At 51.0% G+C, this 20,522-nt stretch overlaps 6 protein-coding genes across 6 annotated transcripts; 4 read left to right on the forward strand and 2 right to left on the reverse strand.

Annotated features, from left to right (window-relative positions):
* Nucleotides 1-4,490: 4,490 nt before the first annotated feature.
* ASPVEDRAFT_50215 (uncharacterized protein) lies at nucleotides 4,491-6,653 on the forward strand (the record flags this gene model as incomplete). Its single annotated transcript, XM_040814276.1, has 1 exon — nucleotides 4,491-6,653. One exon carries the CDS (start codon nucleotides 4,491-4,493, stop codon nucleotides 6,651-6,653), a length of 2,163 nt encoding a protein of 720 aa, XP_040664290.1.
* A 957-nt stretch (nucleotides 6,654-7,610) lies between these two features.
* On the forward strand, nucleotides 7,611-10,322 carry ASPVEDRAFT_186045 (RMD1 family protein). Its single transcript, XM_040808969.1, has 4 exons — nucleotides 7,611-7,919; nucleotides 7,983-9,483; nucleotides 9,554-9,739; nucleotides 9,822-10,322. The coding sequence occupies exons 1-4, from the start codon at nucleotides 7,869-7,871 to the stop codon at nucleotides 10,046-10,048; spliced, it is 1,965 nt and encodes a 654-aa protein (XP_040664291.1). The 5' UTR covers nucleotides 7,611-7,868; the 3' UTR covers nucleotides 10,049-10,322.
* Nucleotides 10,323-11,029: 707 nt separating this feature from the next.
* ASPVEDRAFT_125257 (putative C2H2 finger domain protein) lies at nucleotides 11,030-12,476 on the reverse strand (the record flags this gene model as incomplete). Its single annotated transcript, XM_040806254.1, has 3 exons — nucleotides 11,030-11,806; nucleotides 11,868-12,007; nucleotides 12,068-12,476. The coding sequence occupies 3 exons, from the start codon at nucleotides 12,474-12,476 to the stop codon at nucleotides 11,030-11,032; spliced, it is 1,326 nt and encodes a 441-aa protein (XP_040664292.1).
* A 3,112-nt stretch (nucleotides 12,477-15,588) lies between these two features.
* Nucleotides 15,589-16,408, forward strand: ASPVEDRAFT_469662 (uncharacterized protein). Its single transcript, XM_040813670.1, has one exon. The coding sequence runs from the start codon at nucleotides 15,684-15,686 to the stop codon at nucleotides 16,095-16,097; it is 414 nt and encodes a 137-aa protein (XP_040664293.1). The 5' UTR covers nucleotides 15,589-15,683; the 3' UTR covers nucleotides 16,098-16,408.
* An 886-nt stretch (nucleotides 16,409-17,294) lies between these two features.
* On the reverse strand, nucleotides 17,295-18,553 carry ASPVEDRAFT_25399 (alpha/beta hydrolase; the record flags this gene model as incomplete). The annotated part of the gene is made up of 2 exons (XM_040809777.1): nucleotides 17,295-18,303; nucleotides 18,363-18,553. 2 exons carry the CDS (start codon nucleotides 18,551-18,553, stop codon nucleotides 17,295-17,297), a joined length of 1,200 nt encoding a protein of 399 aa, XP_040664294.1.
* A 559-nt stretch (nucleotides 18,554-19,112) lies between these two features.
* ASPVEDRAFT_59868 (3-demethylubiquinone-9 3-methyltransferase) lies at nucleotides 19,113-20,430 on the forward strand (the record flags this gene model as incomplete). The annotated part of the gene is made up of 2 exons (XM_040815502.1): nucleotides 19,113-19,207; nucleotides 19,273-20,430. The coding sequence occupies exon 2, from the start codon at nucleotides 19,375-19,377 to the stop codon at nucleotides 20,428-20,430; it is 1,056 nt and encodes a 351-aa protein (XP_040664295.1). The 5' UTR covers nucleotides 19,113-19,207; nucleotides 19,273-19,374.
* Nucleotides 20,431-20,522: the final 92 nt, after the last annotated feature.

Below are 20,522 nucleotides of genomic sequence, written 5' to 3' on the forward strand. Positions count from 1 at the left end.
ACGATGTGCTGGATCTGCTGGGGAGGCTTTCAGCTGTCCATCGCTGGGCTGACCTCACTCCCTGCATCGGCGCCGGGTGCTGATTGGGGCCATAAGGGCTTAAGGCTGAAGAGGAAGCGAGAAACCTGAAGAGTCAGGTTAAGAAGAGGCAGCCAGTTTGTCCAGAAGAAATAGATTCACGGCCAAGAGTAGCCAGTAATTTACCCGGGTTGGGCAAAGGCAGCGCAGTTGTACAGGGAGTCAGAGTAGGACCTTGTGATGTTCTAGGTAAGACATGGGCAGGACATGTTGGTCGGTTGGCGTCATTGTATCTACCGAGTCATTGTTCATGTTGGAAATGGCAGAGAGATGATTGAGGACCCGAGGATGCTCTGCGGGACTTAAAAAAAAAAAAAGCACGAGTTCAAAATGACATCGCTGGAGGAGAGGAGTACAGCTAGAGACAACCCTCGGGACTCGAGAGAAGCGCTGCTTCGTGGCACGTGAATCAGTCTCTTGACCCCAGACAAACACAGCCAGCCAGCCCGGGCGCAAAGACGAAATACGTCGGCACAAACCAGCTCGATTGGGTGTCTCAGTAAGAGAGTGTTGCGAGCATTTCCACTTCTATCCTCTTCAGGTCGAAACGAGTGCGCCACCTGGGTCCCTCAGTTGACATACCACCAAGGTGCCAGGCCGCATGGATTTGGCAAGTCACCGATCACGACCTTGCTTTCTGCACAAGCCCGACGCTTGAGGCGCATTACGCGCATTCCTCAGGTTGCTCCATTGTACTCTTTCTTCTCACGGCTTCCCCGGTCCCTGTCAGAACGGCCCTTTGCCCTGCCTCGTTTGACGCGGGGACTCAAAAAGGGAACAGCATTACCAATGGAGCCCAGGCTTGTATCAGAGGAGTATCGTTATTAGTATGTGATGTGTATCAACAGCGTAAAGGAAACTGGGTCGAGATCTTCGAATGAAGTTGTCTCTTGGGCAAATCTTGGAATCGCTGTTATCCCTTCATTACTGACTGGAATGGGTCGCAGGCTGGCCCAACCCCGATCTCCTCACCCGGTCAACTGGGAGCCAATTATTCCCTGTGCGAACTTTGTTTCCCTTTTTGATTTCCCGGGGCCATTTCTCCTCATTTTTTTTTTTTTTTTTTTTNCTTTTTGGACCGAACTCAGACGCTTCTCTCGTGATATTTTGGGGCCCTCCACCGGCCTCCACTGGTCCTCCAGCTTTCGTTGGGAGGGCCGGGCACACCCGTGTCGTCCGACTTTAGCGCGTGAGCCGTACTCTGTAATACTGGTAACATAACTGATTCATTCTTCTTCTTGGACCTCAGTAACGAGTCGCTGCCACTCGGAGGCCAAAAGTGAGGAAGCGCTCCTGTCCAATCGATCATCTTCGATTTCCCGGTGGAGCGATCACCATATTTCGCCGGGGATAGGGCTGTTTCGAGTGACGGCGAGGTTTGAGGAGTCTACTGGAGATCTTGTGGGCTTGGACTCTCCCGTACCACGGCCCTGAAGATCATCATCACCCTGAGAAATCAATTTTTCCTCTGTTGAAACGGCACGGATGGCTACCCGTCGATTAAATAAGTAACTACTGTAGGACTTGTCGGAGCCTCGGAGTGCTGTTGGTGGCAAAAGACAGGGTGCCAGGGTGGGTTTGCTTATGCTGCTAAATTGTTAGATCGATGCCCTTTCTTGTACTTAATTAGCCTGACATAGCAATTCCGGGTTATTATTTCCACGGTGATACACTGGCATGCTGAGCGCTTTGCCATTTCACTCCGGGAATTGATTTGATATCACGTTGTGGCTGCACGAGAAGTCGATGAGTATCGGCTCGATACATCTCTCAGACAGACAAGGTAAATCTGCGGACGAGCAGTTGGCTATGCGGGTGATCTACCATCAGGAGACGATCCGCGACGATTGTTGGTATTTCGGTATGAAACACCAATCTCGGATTCCATAATTGTGAATGTCTGCCATCTATCGATTTCATCCGTGCGCTTGGTCCGGTTGAAAGTGTGGGGGCCTTTGGAAAATGGAGTCTTGAGTACGGCGCGCATTCGTGGTGGGAACGGTTGATTTCAAAGGTGTCGCGACGCCGCGGATAGCATGAGCTTCCCCAAGGTCGGCCGAACATCGCGCTCTGGGTTCCTTTTCATTTCTCAACCGCTCGGTCTCTTTCCGTTTGGGGTTGTCCGTCGAGGACGTAGTTGGTGCAAATATAATGCTTGACACCTGCGGAATCCGAGTTTCTTTCTTCCACGGCCTCGATGTGGGAGAGCTCAGGATGAACTCCACCCAGATAGGAAAGAGCAGTCGCGCGACGTCCAGATGGGACCTTTGACCATCACAACCTCAGGCACAAACCTGTAGACAGCTCTGTCGTTGATTCCCTCGAGTCTCGGGGTCCCAACAGAGTCAAGCTCAGCTCCATCGTGCTCTATACTTAGTATAAAAGCCATAGCCACTGCACCTGCCGTCCTGTCCGTGGCTGAGCATGTCATAGCTTCTCAACCGTCCGTGTTCAATTGGCCTAGAGTGCGTCGGTTGTCGAGATCGGCAGCAGAGGCTGTGACCGTTTGCGACTCTCAGTGCTAAACGGCCACGGCCTTTTATGAAATACCACGCACATCCACTTCAGCAGAGCCACAACATACCAGTACTGGCTGGCCTCGACGATACAGAAATACGGCCTGGAAACCAGGTCGCGTGCATGCCTGCTGGTAAAATTTGTATCAGCAAAGACCATGATTCAAAGAAGCGTCTAAACGGCATTTCAAATCCCTCGCTGGCAGACCCGTCGGGACGTCACTTCGGAGTCGGAACCCGTCATGGTCGTACAAGAAGGATGGTTCCAGTTCTTCAGGCAGGACTCTCCAATTCCTGGACCCGTTTCCCCTCACTCTTTCCCAGGCCCACTTTGCCAGTATCGGGAGTTAAATGTAGGATGCAATGGTTCTGTTTGTTACATCCAGATGGGCACACCCTACTACCAATCTCCTGATAGAATAATTAGAACAATGAGTCAATGACAGCCCTGAGACATGGATCAATGAACCTGGTGGTTCACGGCTCCCGGGTAGCGTGGGGCCTCTGGGTGGTACAGTTTGGGGGTTGTTCCAGCTGTTACATTTGTTATAATCGTTACAATCGTTACAGGGGCTGGATGGGGCCTGGCCAAGGAACCAGGTGACTGACAGATCACGCTCCGATCTCGATGCATTGAAAGCCATTCTGGCCCAAGAGATCAAGATCCAAGGGATTCAGGAGATCAGAAAGAAATATTTAGGTATCTGTTTGATCACCTCATTGTTATTTCAGAATTAATGGCGGCGATTTCGTTGTGCCATCAGTTTCAAGAGTCACGAAAGGCCGCATTGTGCTGCGGGTCAATCATGACTGACATGCGGAACTGCGTAATATTATTCTGGGCTCTGGGTCAAGTCTTCAAAGGCTGCCCTCCTCAATTAGTGCAACCATCATGACTCCAGAAGGCACGACCTGACTCCATTAAACGCGCCGCTCCTCATACTAGTGGCTGTACTATCATCCCTCCTTCCTATTATTGTTCGTCTCGCCCTTCTGATTGCTTTCCCGAAGAATCCTGTTGATTACGGCGATCATGGATGGTGCAGATTGCAGACAGTCAATCCCAGCAAACCTGGTATCCAATGGGCAAACATTTCCGCTTCAAAGGCGTTTGAGCTCAGCCAAGGGGGGGAGGGCAGATGGATGCAAGATGCGGGCAGTCTTCGGGGCCTGCAGCTTTGCGAAAATGGTAAAGAACAGAGGAGGATTAATTAATAATTAATTAAGGAACCAGGAGGGTAGTTACTTTCTTTGTTATTACTAGGTATTTATCGGTAATCCTCGCCGGAGCATTGATGCTCAGAGCAAGCCCAGATAATTACTGTCTTTTATTTTATTATTATTTATTTATTACGATTATTATAGCCCTTTCGAGTGCATGCGTGGGCGTGGAAAAGGGCCCCGGAACGACAATACGGACCAGAAACCAGAATACGGCCGTTCCCCACTCGCCTTGTCGGGTCCAGTGGTCGCCCTCACGCTCCGCCTTACGCTTCGTCCCAAGCCTGCTTTCTTCGGCATCATCTCATCTCATCTCGCCCTCTCCCTTCCGACTCTCTTTCCTTTCCTCTCTCACCCTCTTCCCCTCCTCGACCCTGGCCTCAGAACCCTTATGCCATGGGTCTTGCCTCTTCCCAACCCTCGTTTGCAGTTCCATACGCAAACTTTCCTTAACCTTGCAAGCCCTCAGTTGCTTGCTTCATGGCGTATTATTGTCTCAACTTTACCTCCCGTACGCTCGGCCGATGAACTGCAGTCCTCACGCTGCTACCCGTCCTTGTCTCGGTCCTCGAAACTAGACTCGCCTCCTCCCAATTCCCGTAATTCGGCCAGTCCTCCCCATCGTCTACAATAACTCGTCCTCGCTTCATGACGGGAGCTTCTTTGCTCTCCGACATGATGCCCTTCCTAGAAGTCCCGGAGACGGGGTTGTCTCTATGCAGAGACAACACCGGGGACGATACTGCAACCAAATCCACTCAAATAATGCGCCTGAATCTCGCCCAAAATACTCTCGACGAGCTGATTGAGAGCCTCCGTGCCGACCAGCCAGCTCGGCTCCGCCTCGGAAAGCACCAGGCCCTATACTACGGGACCAACAAATCACAGCACTTCCACTCCTCCTCCGAGTCCCATCGATCTGAGATCTACTCGAACAACTCCATCGACGACGAATTATACTTCACAGGTGTTTTAAGTCACAGTTTGGAGGTCCAGAAGGCCCAGGAGGCAACTGCGGCCACCGACCAGGCTTTGGCAAATCTTGAGCAGAGCTTGAGCGCCTTTGAAAGAGGGAAAGAATCCAAGAAAACACACATAATCACCGATATCTCGGAAGTAAGGGCCCTGCGAGCAGGTGACAGCCGTTCCAGCACTGGGAGGCAGGCTGCACTCCTTGCCCGCATGCCCTCAAGCAAGGTGGAGCTGGAGAAAGATCGATTGCTAAAGAACAAATCCAACCCGAATCGCTCAATATCTTCAAGCCCTGCTTTAGGCGTTGCCCGATCACCGATATCTATGGCACCTCTCACTCCAACCTCAGCACCGCCCTCTCAGAACAAAGACCGCCTCCGCCTCGAAGCCCTCAAGGTCCCTTTCATTCACCTCTTAGCCATCCGAGCCGTTTCTACCAAATTCATATCCCGACAAACCCGCGCCTCGATTGAAGACTGTGTCACTTTGGCCCAAAAATACGGAATCGAGAACCGAATCAACCCAGAGAAGTTCGACCTTCGAGATAAAGTATACCGAGAACTGGACGTGTGGAAATTCCCGTATCCATCTCAGGAAGACAGGCAGGAAGCAATCGAGAATGCTATCTCAGCATTCGATCGCATGAGACTGTCACGCTCCGATAAGTTGTGGCAAAGTTTACTCCCTAAGGAAGAACGCGGTAAAGGCAAGTGTTTATCGCGGCTGGACTTGCGAACAGGCCCAATCAAGAAGGCTGCTACACCCCGGATACAGATATCGGACGAAGCCGGCAAGGAAGGGGATACAACTAGTCAGGACACTGACAAATCTTCTGGAAGTGGTTTTAATTCTTCTAATGCTGCTCCGAAGTCCGGTATGAACACACAGAAGAAGCGGAATGATAAGGACCCTGCCGCCAAACGACCGACTGCGAAGAGCAAGACTGCCGCTAATAGCACCCTGACCGGCCGTGTGACCAAAAAATCGGACAAAAAGACGCCATCGAAATTGGAGGGCAAATTCAAGTCCGCGGAATATGTACACGACTCAGACGAAGATGATACTGATCTGCCAGATGGCTCATCTTCATCTGAGAAGTCGCAAACACAGCAGACGTTACCTAAGCCCAAACCGACCCCCAAGCCCGCTGAATCTAAAACTCCAATTGAGTTATCACATGTGCCCACACCGAAAACTGACGAGGCCGATGCGCGACCATCCAAAGCCGACTCTTCGTCCAGCAGCAAGAATCCTACAACCAAGCGCCCACCAGCGTCCTTACCTCCTAACCAGAAGTCTCCGCAAAAGCCTTCGCAAAAAGCACCAGCTCCCGCCCGGTCACCCGCCTCCACCGATCCCCCAAATCGCAGCCGATCGTCCAGCCAAAACAATTCAACTAGCTCGTCATCCTCATCTCCCTTGATAACTCAATTATCAAGACCGCGTGTCAATACAGAGCGATCCGCCGCGAAGCAACCCGCCAAGCCGAATGGAGCGGTAAAAGCAGTTGAGACCACAAATTCATTGAAACGCAAAGCAGAGATAGAGCGGCCATCGATTCACAATGCTGGCTGTCTGCATGGCGATATTGATCACAAGCGACGTCGGGGAGTGAGCACATCGAGTGGCAGCACGGGCAGTGCGTCACCACCTCTTAGCCGTGAATTGCTTATGCAGCAGTTACGGGAGAAGTCCCAGAAGTTCAAGCGGTTTTATGCCAAGTATCGCTCGTTACATGATGCCATGGCAGCCCATTCAAACCCTCCACGCGCAGAACTGGAGAAGCTACAGAAGCAGCATAGCAGACTTCAGTTAATGAAGGAAGAAATCTGGGATGAAGATCGACGGCTCCGAAGCGGGCTCTGATAGTTCCGGCTTAGCAAGATTCTTATGCATCATTGCTTCTTTTTATACATATCAGAATTGGTTATTACAGCACAGTTCACGGCTACTTACATACACTCTACCACCATTGCTTTTTACTTGGCCCGTCGTTTTTTTTTATTTTATTTTTTTTATTTTCTGCATCGCATTCTCAGCGTGAGGCATTATCTCGGAAATTCTTTTTTTGAGGCGTTTTACCGGAACACCAGCTATACTTTGAACTTTGCATTATTGCATGAGACTGCTAAAAACCTGTCGTCAATATATCTAAGAGGACATGTCCGGGCATGGATTTTGATACATAGAAACGAGTGGGCCTGGGCCTGAAATCAAATAGAACTTTCAAAAATAGACATCTGCTGAAGCTGCCTTTAAGTCCCTATTATTCCATCGTTCACAGCGTAGCCTATTCCTTAATCTCGGGACCCAATCGATTTCGGCTTACCCCTCCGTGGCTAAATTCTGAATTTTGGGGTCATCCATTTCTGGAGATGAGTAACTTCCCAAGCGAGATTTGAAGTGACCGCTCAACGACGATTCAAGACGCCCCGAATTTTTCCCCCTTAAATCATGATAGACATAAAAAGTAGGACGCGACTGTGCAAAACGCAGCAATTGATATACTTGGACATCTGCCGCGGCCTATACCGAGCTTCCGATCGCCTCGAACCGAGTAAAATTACCCCAGATCGACCAGACTTAATGCACTGCAGAGTTCCAGTTCAGCGAAGGTCATTGGGGCCGTCCCGCTAAGCCTGATTCAAGAATCTGCCCCACCCACACGTGGCTGGCACCTGTTTCAGTACCGGTAAATTGCGTGGAACTCGCTCTCTGGGCTGGAATAGGCGTACCGGCTCTGTATCATGCATTCCCGCTGTATTAAAGGCAGAAAGAGGCCGCCCACGTCATTGACTTTTGCCGTCATTTACCGCCCTGCACCGTGGGACACCTTTTTTCTTTGGGAAAGCGGTGGGGAGAGACAATGAAGCCATACTTTCCTGATTCTTCGCTGAATGAGTTGCTGCTATGTCACCATTGGATAGAGCCAAGACGCTCCATGGGTCATCATTATAGAAGACGTTGAGCTTCCGAACACGAGCGTGGGACGTACTCAATTTCCGAATTTGGGATCCTGTTCTATTCTATCGAGACTTGGTCTCATTTTGATATTCATAACTAAGCTGTCATTCCGCGACCATGTCATCCTCAAGAGGTCGTGGCCCAAACCAGAGGAGCCCTCATGTCCTGGTAATACCTATATTTGAAGACTTCAACCTTTCAAGGAAACTTTACTTATCCATATAATTCCAGGTGACTGACTCCCGAGATCAACAACCGTCCGCCCAACCCCGTCGTCGCCGCTCTCCGACTACCCGCTTCATCACCGTCGATAATGTCCTCCAATACGCCTCCGACGTACCATCAATGCAGCAACGGAATCCGCCCGATTCAACACGACAGCGACCGCGATCCCGACTCGCATCAGCAGCAGGTGGGTTAATTGGGTCAAGCGCGGGACATGGGGGTCGGAGTACCAGTAGCAGTGCCAATGCATCGAGCACGGCAGCCGCAATTAGACGATTAGCAGCGCAACCACAGCTCCCCCCTCGCACGACTAAAGTTAGCGAGAAACTCGTACTGCTCCCCGAGGAAGGAGTAGAGCCACATCCTGAGGAGGAAGAGGAAGAGGGAGAACACGAAATTGACGATGAGACGGTCGACGAAGAATTGGTGCAGCGGGTTGCGAGGGAGAAGAATCTCGATCCCGACTCTGTGAGGCACACGCTGATAGTGCAGAAGAAGAGACTGCATGGCGATTTTGGCGTCGATAATGACCTGGCTCCGCTCTTGGCGGAGGAGGAGAGGCTGCGCCAACGGGTGACTGGACCGAAGAGGTCGAAGAGCTATGCAGAGAGATTGCCCAAGGCCCGTCGCGCAGAGAAACTGGCCCGTGTTACGGCTTACTGCACTGCGCAGGCTTATAAGATGAGTTCTATCTCTTCGTTCGTCAGGGATAGACACGGTGGCAGAACGAAACTATACGATGATTGTCTGTATACGGCCTACCATCTGCCTTTGCTTCCGGGAAATGACGGATACAGAGTGCGGAGCAGTCCAGTCGTAAAGAAGCCTGGTGGCAAGTCATTGTTGGATGAGGAAATAGAGCGCAATGAGTTGCGAGATTACCATGACGAGTATATGGAGTCCAGCGAGCATACCGTTTTCGACAGTCGGTCCCATGCGGATGATCACGAGGAGCATGCGCAAGATAACCACCATGGAGTCTCAGATGTCCATCACGACACCACGGGTGACGACCATTTATCCCCCAATAGCGTCGAACCCACGAGCCTTCCATACAATGTTGCGGAGATGTTCGTATTCAGCTATGGGGTAGTCGTATTCTGGAACTTGTCTGCGAAGCAAGAAAAGGATATTCTTGCCGATCTGGCATTTGCAACGTCGTCTGCGACTGGCTCGCCCATAACCCTAGCAACCTTGCCACTCCTAGAAGAGGACTTTGAGACCGAGGAGTTTCATTTTGAGTACTCGACCGAGATATCTCGCCCGCGCGTTTATAACGATATGATCACCTTACGAAGCGGCGACCACATGATCAAGCTAGCCATAAGTCATGGCATAGCCCAAAGCACGAAGCTCTGTTTCTTCGAAGAAGTAATGGCCCGCCAGATGGCCGAGGCCAAGGATGTTCCCCGTCGTCTTGCCATTAATGGGACACTAGGCATGAAGCGAGAAGAAGTATTCCGCATTTTAGGAAAACTATTCAAGAGCCGAGTAGAGGTCAATCTTTGTATGTTCATTCTATCCCTACCCTTTAAATTCACTGGGTTGGAAAAGCATCACTAACCAACCTACTACAGCTTCAAATGTCCTCGACGTTCCCAACTTCTTCTGGGAAAGCGAACCAACCCTTTATCCACTTTATATCGCTGTTCGAGAATACCTTGAAATCAAACCGCGAATCCAAGTCCTCAATGAACGATGCCGCGTCTTCCTAGACCTGGCTGAGATCCTCTCTGACTCCATCGCTGATAACAAAACATCCCGTGCGTTCTCCCCAACACAAGAACTTAAAATTCAAACTAGAGGAAAAATAACTAACGAAATTATCACCGTATCCACAAACAGATCAAACATGGATTATCATTGTCCTAATTCTCATTTCCATTGTCGTCACCATCTCCGAGGTCTTTCTCCGATTTGCCCTCCTCTCTGCAGGGAAGGAGACATCCGTTACCGGATTCGGCGTTGGCTTGGTCGCCAGAGCTCTACGTGGTTCCTCCTCTTCCCAAGTTTGCAACTGCGCTTGTCCGGATGTTATGAACTCGGGTGCCAATTTCTCAGGATTAACCTAGGGTTATCATCCGTGGTGGAGAGAGAAGATTTCGTCCACTTTCGCATTCTATTTCCACAACCAGTCGTCTACTTTATTGGTTTCAAGGTGCTGGCGTTCAAACCTAGAACAAGTGCGTTTTTCGTGAATGTATGTTTCATGGGAAGGGTGGAGTTTTTGGGTGTTCTCTGATTCCAAATATGAATTCCAGTCCGCAGCTATACAAAGTGTATATAGCTGAATAATAAGAAACAATCCACACATATACAAGACAGTCGGTCTAACTACACTACGGGATTAACCTTTTGCTTCTGTTTATGCTATGGTATCACATTATATGGTATATCAGATATTAGTCTATCGTACATAGAAGTATTCATTTACAGACAAATGGAAAACATGAACATTAACGATATCAGAATCAAAAAGCAGACAAGGGGGAAAAAAAAAGAGGAAAAAAAAGAGGGAAAAAAAAAAAAAAAAAAAAAAACTTGTGCAAACCATGTAAGCAAAATATAAACCTTCCTAACCCCAGTGTCCCAGTTCCATTCCCACGCGAGCCCAAAACCCAGCCGAGCCTTGATCAGAGACAAAAAAAAAGAAACAAAACCAAACAATAAACCCATTTCCCACTCTATAGATGCTTCGTTTCCTTGGTCATAATCGCACATTAGGGCCACAAATCAGGCTGATGATAACAAGAGAATCACAACGCCCCATTATGGCGATAATAACCAACCAACCAACCCAGCTTAGCCAGTCCCAGACTCCTTTTCCAGCGTTTTATACCCGACACTGGGAGATGCTAACATGATGGTATGCTGAATGAAATGACACGGCAATGTATAAGTAGATGCAAAACACGCGAACAATGATAATTTCAAAACAGAGTAGAAAATGCACGCGACAATTGGTAACAACAAAACAAAAGGAAATTTATTGCTGTAATCCATAGCTTTGAATGGATTGGATAGAGGCTTCTTTCCCGCATGGAAAAGTAAACCTAGACCGATGTTGGCCACGCGTTGTCGCCAAGCTTCGGTCTCAGCTCATAGTTCTCTGGCTCTGTACTTGCGGGCCGCCGAATTGTGGAATTCGGGAAATACATATGGGGGGGTACGGAGCCTGGGTACGACGGCCCAGTAGGCTCAGGATATCCGAAATCGGGCGCCGAAACAGGCGACGGTATGTTGGAATGAGAAGGAGAACCCCATCCAATACTAGTCATATGGGGACTCCCACTAACACTGTTTGGCCGATGATCTTTGTTGGCAGGCGGCTCAAGCGGTTGAGGAGGCCCATAACCCGACGGGTGAGACGTCATAGATGGTCGAGGCAGTGGAGCACTGCTGAAGCTTGATAGGGATGGAGACGTCGCCGTGGGAGATGCACGAGGACTCGCCTGTTGAAAGTCCCCTCGGACGTGGGGTGGGATGGAACCATTCCCTAGGTAGTAATCACCCGCAGAACGGGGAATGTTCAGAGGCGGAAGATCACCACCCGGGGAGATCGGGTGATGGCCGGGGGAAGGTGTTGAATGAACGGAGCCTTCAGAGAACATCCCGTCACCAGGCATCCTGCCTCGTTCCTTATTTTGTCGGAGGTTGGCCTCGGTCTCCGCAGCAGCTTCTTCGATGGTGCCGGTGTGGTGGTTTTGGTGGCGCGTCAGTGTTGTACGGCGTGTGAAAGTCTTTTGGCAGTTCGCATAAGGACACTTGTAGGGTCGCTTCCCGGAGTGGATCCTGCGATGTCTAGCTAAAGAGGACGAATCGCTAAAAGGCTGCAGAAACGAATCAATAATTAGCACCAGGATCCATTTTTGGATTAGCAGATTGACATACCTTGCCGCATCTTTCACACATATGCGGTTTCTCACCTGTGTGTACCCGGGAATGTACAGTCAGAGCAGAGCGCTGAATGAATTGTTTGCCGCAGCCGGGCCAATCGCAGGCGTGAGGACGAACGCCCGAGTGAATTCGTTCTAAAAACATGTCAAAAATTGAAATTTTCCAGGTGACCGCATGTATGGGAGCTCGCTTACCATGCCTTGCCAAGTCACTCCGACGCGCAAACCCTTTGCCGCAAGTACCGCAGTGAAAGGTTTTGGGAGGGGGATCCGGTCGTCCTTGGGGCACACTGTTCGGGATTTGGGTCGCAGAATATCCCGCAGGGGCATAAGGGCTTTGCAACATGGGTAGTTGAGGGTTGGATGGTTGAGTCGCATATCGCATGTCTTGGTTGATATTCGGCATCTGATTCAGCGGAGCGTGGGGAGGATATGAGAGGACCGGCTGATCAACCGCCTCGGACACACCGGGTTCTGACTTCATCCTTGGGGAAGACGAATGACCAAGATTTTGGGCTTGCATGAACTGTTGCTGGTCAAACTGAGCGTCTGGCGCAACCATGGCCACAGAAGCTTTCCTGTTTAAAATGTTTGTGATCTCCATGGCCCGGCTCAGCTGTCTGCTGAGGAACGGTAGTCAGGACAAATCGGAGTGGTATTCCAGGGTAGCCTGTGTGACGCGCAGCGGTAGAACCCACGCCGGAGTTCTTTTTTGAGTTGGAAACGCGACAAATAGACTTTGCAGGAAGTCGGAGTGCGAAGCAACGTTTTCCCCAAAGCTTTTAGTGCCTAAACTTGCTAAGAAACATCGTCAACACAGTTTCGGCTTGTGTCGGGTTTCTGACATGCTTGGATGGAGGGAAAAGACCAAAGACGACAACAAAACAAAGCCATGACGCAAGCGCAGCTGCGCAACGAGGAAAAATTGTATACAAAAGCAAATGATATGGAGTTTACTTACGTGTAACTCGGACAGCCGTAGCTCAGTAAAAGGTGACAATACAATGGGACGCCCGTCGAGCTTCAAGAAAGCAGAGCAGCAACAGCGGCTCGCAAGGGTGCAGAAGTCGATCCCAGGTTCAAGGCTCCAATTCCAATCTCAAGTTTCTCGAGTTTCTCGAGTCGCGATTGAGTGCGAAGCAGCGGGTGAGATTAGAGCGGACACGTCAATCTCAGCCGTTCACAGCCCGACAAAGCTCAGCCACTATCTCAAACTCGGTTACTCTTTTTCTCGGCTATAGCTGTAGGCAGCGACCGGAATACGCGGCGATGGAAATGGTTTGAAAACGAGCACGGCGCGATGGTGGGCGAACAGTTGCGACGTTTCGGACCAAGGCGATCTATTATGACAGTTGGGCCAACACGATCGACGACTGGGTTGCCACCAACACGGGATCCTGGAGACGAGCGGATGATGGGGTTCTAGTGGTTATAAGCGATACTTCGAATGATTCGGAGCGCAGAACGTGGTCCGGTATGATTCAGCTGTAGAGGATGTGACAAAGCCGTTAGCACAATGCTCAAGCAAAAGTTCTCCCGCGCGTCCTCTTTGCGAGCGCGCCCAGTAATCGCGGTCGGTGGTATGACTTTGAAGAGGATGCGGTGTAGAAGAGGAGGAAAATGTCGCGTTCTGATCCCGACTGGCAAGAATCAAACTAGGCCAGCCCATTACTGGCCAAGAAAAGGGACATTCTGCGGGCAGCCGGCGGACAGGGAGGAGGCATGACGGAGGAGACGGAGGAGCTGGGGAGGGCACCCACTCGGGGCTGCGTCATCGCCGGCGTCGGGAGCACGCATCGTCGGGGCAAGCAAAGAGAGAGACAAACTTACAGAGGACGTAGATCTGGTGGATGAGACTGGCACCGCGGAGGGGCCTGGCAGCAGGGGAAGAAGAAGAGAGAAGGTCGCGGAGCAAGTAAATAAGAGACAAAAACGGCAGAACGGGAAGAAGACTCGTGACTTGGCGGCCTGGAGACTGGCAGGGAGATCCGATCAGATCTGCTGGGAAGCGGTGGTGTTTATTATTATTATTATCAGAGAATACAAAGGAAGAGGGAATCGAGGTACAGCCCGAAATATTAATAGTAAGATAGCGGGAAATTGACGCAGGTTTCAGGCTCTTCCCATCCATCTTCACCCCAGCGGCCTCATCTTTACGGTGGATACACGACGATCGAATGGGCCACTCGTTCTTGATCGTTGAAACTGATGTGCGAGTCAACCACACCTGCTGCGCATCACCGATGGCCCTCCGGATGGAGCATCGCAGACCCTGAATAACCTCATTCTGATATTCAGGAGCGCTCCCGCTTGGATCTGATGCAATCGACGCTTCGATCCAGACGATGAACGCATGACCCTGTGAGGCAGCGCAACCTAAGGCAAGCCTCTTCTAATCTAATTCTTAATTTCTTTGCCAGGTAATAGTGGCATGCACTGCGTTAACGTGCGCATCGTGCGACGAGACGATCGTTTTGAATCCAATCAGACCTGGAGCCCCAGCCAGCCGAGCAACTCCATCGATTGCCATTGCTCCATTATCCCATTAGTTTAGGCTGTCGGGTGCAGACGTCGATTTCGATGCATCTTGATTACTCTTCAAGAAAAAAAGCAATTCACCCTCCCCTCTACGTGCGGGCTCTTGAACCTCAAAACGAACTCGTTCGCCCACACCCAGTCGGTATATTGTCGGGAACGTATCCTCGTGAGGCATATTCTGAGCGCGACGTGTCTGCCAATCATAAACAGAGACTTTCTGGCGATAAAGGAGCAGTTCCCCTTTCGGGGCGAGATTCGCACAGAACAACGGCGCAAAGCTAATTTCCTTCTAGAAAGTTTCGAACTGGGCACCGCGTGGCACGTTGGACCGCATGGGGAAGGCCATCATCGTTGCGACCAACCTACGTCAGACCTTCAGGGGGTACGAACCAGAGTGGATTCTCTAGTCTGCGCAAGTGCGCATTCCGGGCTCACGGAGGTTACTTGATCAGACAGGGGCCTCACCCCTGCCTCACGCGGGCGTTAGTCCGCTACACTATTCCTCCTAGTGGAGGGGACGGAGAAGATGTGAAGGTTGTGACTCGCGAATCTGCGACGGCATTTCGCTTCGAAGAAAGGGGATTGGGCAAGGGGGCCCGTCCAGCCTGCTTTCCCAACGTGGGAAAATGCCATCCACGCTAGGGTCACAAAGCGGACTCGAACAGCACGCTAGAGCAGTCCACTTCCTTCGAAAGAGCTTCTAGAAAGAAAAGGGGACTCCATCCACGATTCGCCTCGAGGCTGCTCCAGTCACCAGTGCTCTCGCCCAATGCCGCCTTAACGGCCGGGTCGGAGCCCATCTGTTGAACGAAAATGGTCACGCTGGTGTGACAACACCAAGCACAAATACGTCCGTGGGATACTGTCTAACCTGGGATTATTTCTAGCTGCAACTGCGGCAATTCTCAACTTCCTCCTACCCCCTCCTTTTTTTTTTTTTTTTTTTTTTTTTAGCCATTCTCTTTTCCGTCCTCGCCCAAACCGATGCCGCCATCCAGGAACAGGATGGTTATTTTTTGTCTGCAGAAGTCCGTGATGAGTTGATGGAGTGAATCGGTGGTTCAAAGGATCTGCCCCACGCATTGGGCATTTTCAGGTTTAGTTTGTTTTTGCTCAGCCGCTCCAGCTCATTAGTGAACTGACAAGGATCATTAATAATAATTTCAGGGCCCACTCCATCTCTGAAATAGCACTGGAATCGGAAAAGGAAACTCAGGGGGTCTCGATCGTGTTGAAAGGGCAGGAGCCTGCTGAGTATTGACAACTTGAGAGCATGAAATCAAGGCAAAGAAGGCGCCAGGCACACCGGGACTTTCCCGCGGGTTTGGACGAGTTTCTGCCATGCAATTTCTGGAAGCCTTCTAGATCCCCATCTTGGTATAGAGGTGCTCCACAACCTGTGCACATCCTTCTTTCGGTTTGTTCGGTCTTGTTTACTCACACTCCTTGTAGTGTTTATACTTGCAATTGCAAGGCATTCCCAGCCACAGCAACGCTGATCACTTACCGCCGCTTCGGCCTGTTCTTCGTAACCCTACCACAGCTCCACAAGACGATTCGTTCGTTCAAGTCTACACCGTACAAACTGCTGCCAGGCTACTCCTTGCTACCTCGTACCTACACCTTTGTACCAACCGCATACCTTCACCTCCTGGTCAGTACGTGGTATGCAGCAAATCCTCCTTGAAACCATATCATACGCGAATGATACGCCTTCTCTCACGACAGCTCAGTTACTCGTCCAAGGAGAGGGTTTCCCGTGAACACGGCGCGTACGTACCACAAGTCACAATCAGCCAACAAGGCCCATAAAACAATGTACCTTCTTGGGCTTGCCATACCCACCATCCATGCCGGGTAGCGTTGAAACAACTAGCCAACGAACTTCCAAACATAGTAACATCACTTCCATCACCCGTCCAGTGCAGTTCAGCTTTACTCCAATATCTCACTCTATTATACATGTTGCAGACCCGCCACGAGGAGAAACATGAGCAAACGTCTTCCGTTGTACAGACTGACAAGTAAATCACAGACTCACGGTCACCGTCGATCCTTCGCCATACGAATGATGATCATCAATGACATAGTCTAACTGTCTCAGTCTACTCCGTACTCCATACTGTACTCCATAATAATCATCCAAGGCGTGACTCCTGAAGGCCCACTACGGTACGACAAGAGGAGGCAGAAACCCGAAGCAGAAGCCTTCTAGAAGATGCGAAGAATAGGATCTGCCTCTGGAGGAAAAGTCTCCGTGCTATTATTACGTAGTGTCCACCGCCGTTTAGGGGCTGAAGTGGATCGAACTAGACCGGTCGTATTTCAGAATGGTCCGTGTCTGGAATCTCTGGATGATTCCGATAGTCTTCTGAGCTTCCACGGGCCTCCCGGATCCCTGGAGGCTGGAGCCCTGGATATTCGGACCTTCGTGCAGCCAGGACGCATGTACTTTGCGCCGATACTCCGCAGGTGCTCCTTGGCATGCTGGTTTTAGATTAACCCCCGGCAGGATGCGCCGTGAAAACACTAATTGATTGGCATTGAATTGCTAATGGGGCTTTCGCCTCCCCCATTCGTTCTCGGTTTTTGTTGAGACTTGGGACTGACCAATATTGAGCAAACCATACTTTAATTTCAAACAAGAAGGAGCTAACGGCGTCGGGGATTCCTTGCTCCTACCCTATCAGGGCGACAGATTCATCAATTTTCAGGAAGGAGCAGCCCGAGGCCATCGCACTTTCCCTGTTGGGAAAACAGTTTGAACTCTGGTGCGGGAAGGTGGGATGGTGATCTGGTTGCAATGGGAAGGAACAATGAGCACCTTGCTCTTGCCTTGCCCGGTAGATGCTAAATCTGCGGTTCAAACAAAGATCTGACTTTACTACCCTTGGCTCTCCAAACAACCACATATCAATTCTGCGATATGCCGATATCCAGCCATCAACTGCTCATTGTCATCACCCAATGTCAGAGACAGGAACTGCTTCTCCTGCTCGCGAGCCTCAACAGTCTGCCATACGTGCACTCTCCCTTCTGCGAGCTCGTACCGCACCTCGGCCCCGTCGCGCCGCGAAGCCTCCACGAACTCTTCTATATCGAAACGGAATAAGGGCTCTGCGGTACCCGCTGAGACCCACGTTTTCGCCGGTAAGATGTCTTTCCACGAACCGCGCTCTCGGACTATGCGTGCGAAGTTCCCGTGTAGCTTTATATAGTCTGGTGATGCCCCGTGCAGGGCAAGGATGGCGAAGCGCCCAAGAACGTGCTTGAATGCGGCACTGCGCGGATCGAGTTCTTGATGATTTGCGTGTGCGTCGGGCCCGCAAGGGTCCAAGTTTACCCAGGGACTGATCAAGAATGCTGCATCAGGCTTCGGGAGGGCAGAAGACTTCTCAGGCCCAAGAGACTGCTGGTATAGGGCTGTGAGGAGAGAGATGATTAGATGTCCACCAGCTGATTCGCCGATGAGGTATAGTTTGGACGGATTGATGTGTATTTCGCTTACGAGCCAAGCATATGCGGCCATTGCTTGGTCGAGTTGTGTTGGCAGCGGCGCATTGGGTGCGAGAGTGTAATCGAGTGAAAATATGGCCACCGAATGATTGCGCCGTGACAGCGCCTCTGCGACGAGAAGTAGTTCAGTTGCGTTTTCAAGCGGGTGACCCATAACATAGCCTCCACCGTGCAAATGGAAGAGTACGAGGTCTGCATCCTGGGGCGAAGATTCGGTTGATAGATCACGGTAGATCCAGTATCCGGCAAAGCGAGGTTTTCGTACCCTCTCTAGGACTTGGAACGGCGTATTGGCGTATCGTACGGACTGTCTGATAATGTCTCCAGTCTTTTCGCTTACGCGCTGGATCACCGACACCGGAACATGAAGGCCGAGACTAGATGAATAGATTAGTATGCTATAGAGCCTCGTGAGTTCTGCTTTGCCAATACGCACCATAAGAGAAGGTTATGACCGATTTGCTCCTTCACGGCACTCCACCGAAGCACTGTGCTCGGATTGCATAGCGATGAGAGTACCGACAGGGGCGCATATACCACCAATGTGACCAAAGTCCAGCAGATGTCCCAAGCGGACACTCTGAACGGGTTGGGGTCGCAGTCGTAGGTTTCGGGTTCATTAAGCATGGCCAAGCACTTTACTAGCGAGACAAAACTGTCGACACTTGGCTGATACCCAGAGAGGATACGGATACAACGAACCAAGTCCTCGTGGTGAATCGGCACTTCAGAGTCGCCTGTCGATCAGCCAGGGAGCCCGTACCGAATTTCGGCAGATAAATCCTATAATCTCGTGTACCTCTGCTTGTCCAAGAAGCAACAAGGTACGGTGTACAGAGTACAGACACAAGCCAAGGTTCCAAGCGATTGAAGGAAAGTGAGGTCCGAGCATCCGCAATCATTTATCTATTTTGGAGATGAAACGCATTGTCCTGGAGTTAAATGAGGGAGAACAAGCTTCTGATACAATGCCGTTGTTTCATCTCGGTACTTCTGCGCCTGTGAATCCCTGCCGATCTATCATCCGGATAATTTCCTTAGTTGATGCAAGTTTCGGCCATCTGACGCACATAGCATCTGAGCCAAGGGGTATGATGTAAAGTGTTGCTAAAGAAAGATGCATGTGAGGCCAGAGACCGAGGGCTGCTAGCCTGCTTGTATCCAAAGTCTTGGCGTGTTTGTTCCAGATCGCCCATTTTCTCCATCGCGGTTCAATCAATTCAATCAACAGTAAAGCCGCTGAGGATTGGCTCGCCCACGAAAACCACTGGATCTATCATGGTGAGTACTCTACTGGCTCAGTTCTCAACAAATGAATTGATCAGGGACATTCTAACCAACCCCAGATAACGCCATCCCAATAACATCCCATCCTCCCATCCCGCCGCAGCATTTACCCACCCACATCCAAATAATCTCGAGCTGGAGCTTTCCAAGCTCCCAGCGAAATGACAATCGCAATGGTAATGGCACCAGCAAGGCCAGCACTCCGTACCGCCTGTCATGTCATCCGGTCCCTCCCCCGCCGCTCTCACTCAACTACCACCTCGTCCGTCTCTGCCTCCGAAGTCTCCCATTTCTCCTCTCTCGCCAGCTCTTGGTGGGATCCCATGGGGCCCTCACGAGTGCTTCACCTCATGAACCCTCTTCGTCACGACTTCATCGCCTCCTGCCTCTTTGATTCTTCCCCGGACTTCCCCGCGCCACAACCTGGCACAACCCCGAACACCCTTCATTACCTCGACGTTGGCTGCGGTGGTGGCATCTTCGCTGAATCGCTCGCGCGCACCATCCCACACCCACAATCAGCCGAGTCCGAAACACCAACCGTCACTCGCGCTGCCTCAATAACAGCCATTGACCCCACGACAACCCTCATCCAGATTGCGCGCGACCACGCCCGCAAAGACCCGAAGGTGTCTGCGCACTTGAACGATGGCCGGTTTCGGTATGTGAACTGTACGCTGGAGGACGTGATCGCCTCGCGAAATGCACATAAATCGTCGGATTCTTCAGCAGCCACTGGCGCGGTCGGGGAGGGCGTGGGAAGGAAAGACGGCTACGATATGATAACCCTCTTTGAAGTCATTGAGCACATCGACACAAACGCCTCGATCTCCCCCCTCACCTTCTTAACGGACTGCCTACGCCTCCTTAAACCTGGCGGATGGCTCGTTGGGTCAACAATTGCCCGGACTTTGCCGTCATTCCTGATCAACCAGGTTATTGCCGAGGCGCCGTGGCCAATTGGTGTAGTCCCGCGGGGGACACATGAGTGGAAAAAGTTCGTCAACCCCGACGAACTGGAAGGCTGGGCGAGCGAGGGTTTGATGCGGAGTGCGGACATAGAACGAAACTCAGTCATGAGAAGTGGAAGTGAGGCACTCGACGGGATGAGGTGGAAGTGTGCTGGCGTGGTGTATTTCCCTGGGTTCGGGTGGAAGTTTGTGCCTGGGTCTGAGAGTTGGGGAAATTATTTCTGGGCTGTGAGGAAGGGTTTGTAGACGTGGGCTGCACTTGTTTATTTAACTTGTATTATATACATTGTACGAGATAGTAGAGCTACTGTATTATAGGAACTTATGGAACTGGTACT

Source organism: Aspergillus versicolor (assembly GCF_001890125.1).
Source record: "Aspergillus versicolor CBS 583.65 unplaced genomic scaffold ASPVEscaffold_2, whole genome shotgun sequence".
Taxonomy (NCBI): domain Eukaryota; kingdom Fungi; phylum Ascomycota; class Eurotiomycetes; order Eurotiales; family Aspergillaceae; genus Aspergillus; species Aspergillus versicolor.

What these genes read in the sequence shown, in the direction of transcription:
- ASPVEDRAFT_469662 (XM_040813670.1), top strand. Translation starts at nt 15,684, where the DNA reads ATGAAATCAAGGCAAAGAAGGCGCCAGGCACACCGGGACTTTCCCGCG.
- ASPVEDRAFT_186045 (XM_040808969.1), top strand. Translation starts at nt 7,869, where the DNA reads ATGTCATCCTCAAGAGGTCGTGGCCCAAACCAGAGGAGCCCTCATGTC. An exon ending in CCGAGTAGAGGTCAATCTTT is followed by an intron (nt 9,484 to 9,553) that starts GTATGTTCATTC and finishes AACCTACTACAG; the next exon opens with CTTCAAATGTCCTCGACGTT. An exon ending in CGCTGATAACAAAACATCCC is followed by an intron (nt 9,740 to 9,821) that starts GTGCGTTCTCCC and finishes ATCCACAAACAG; the next exon opens with ATCAAACATGGATTATCATT.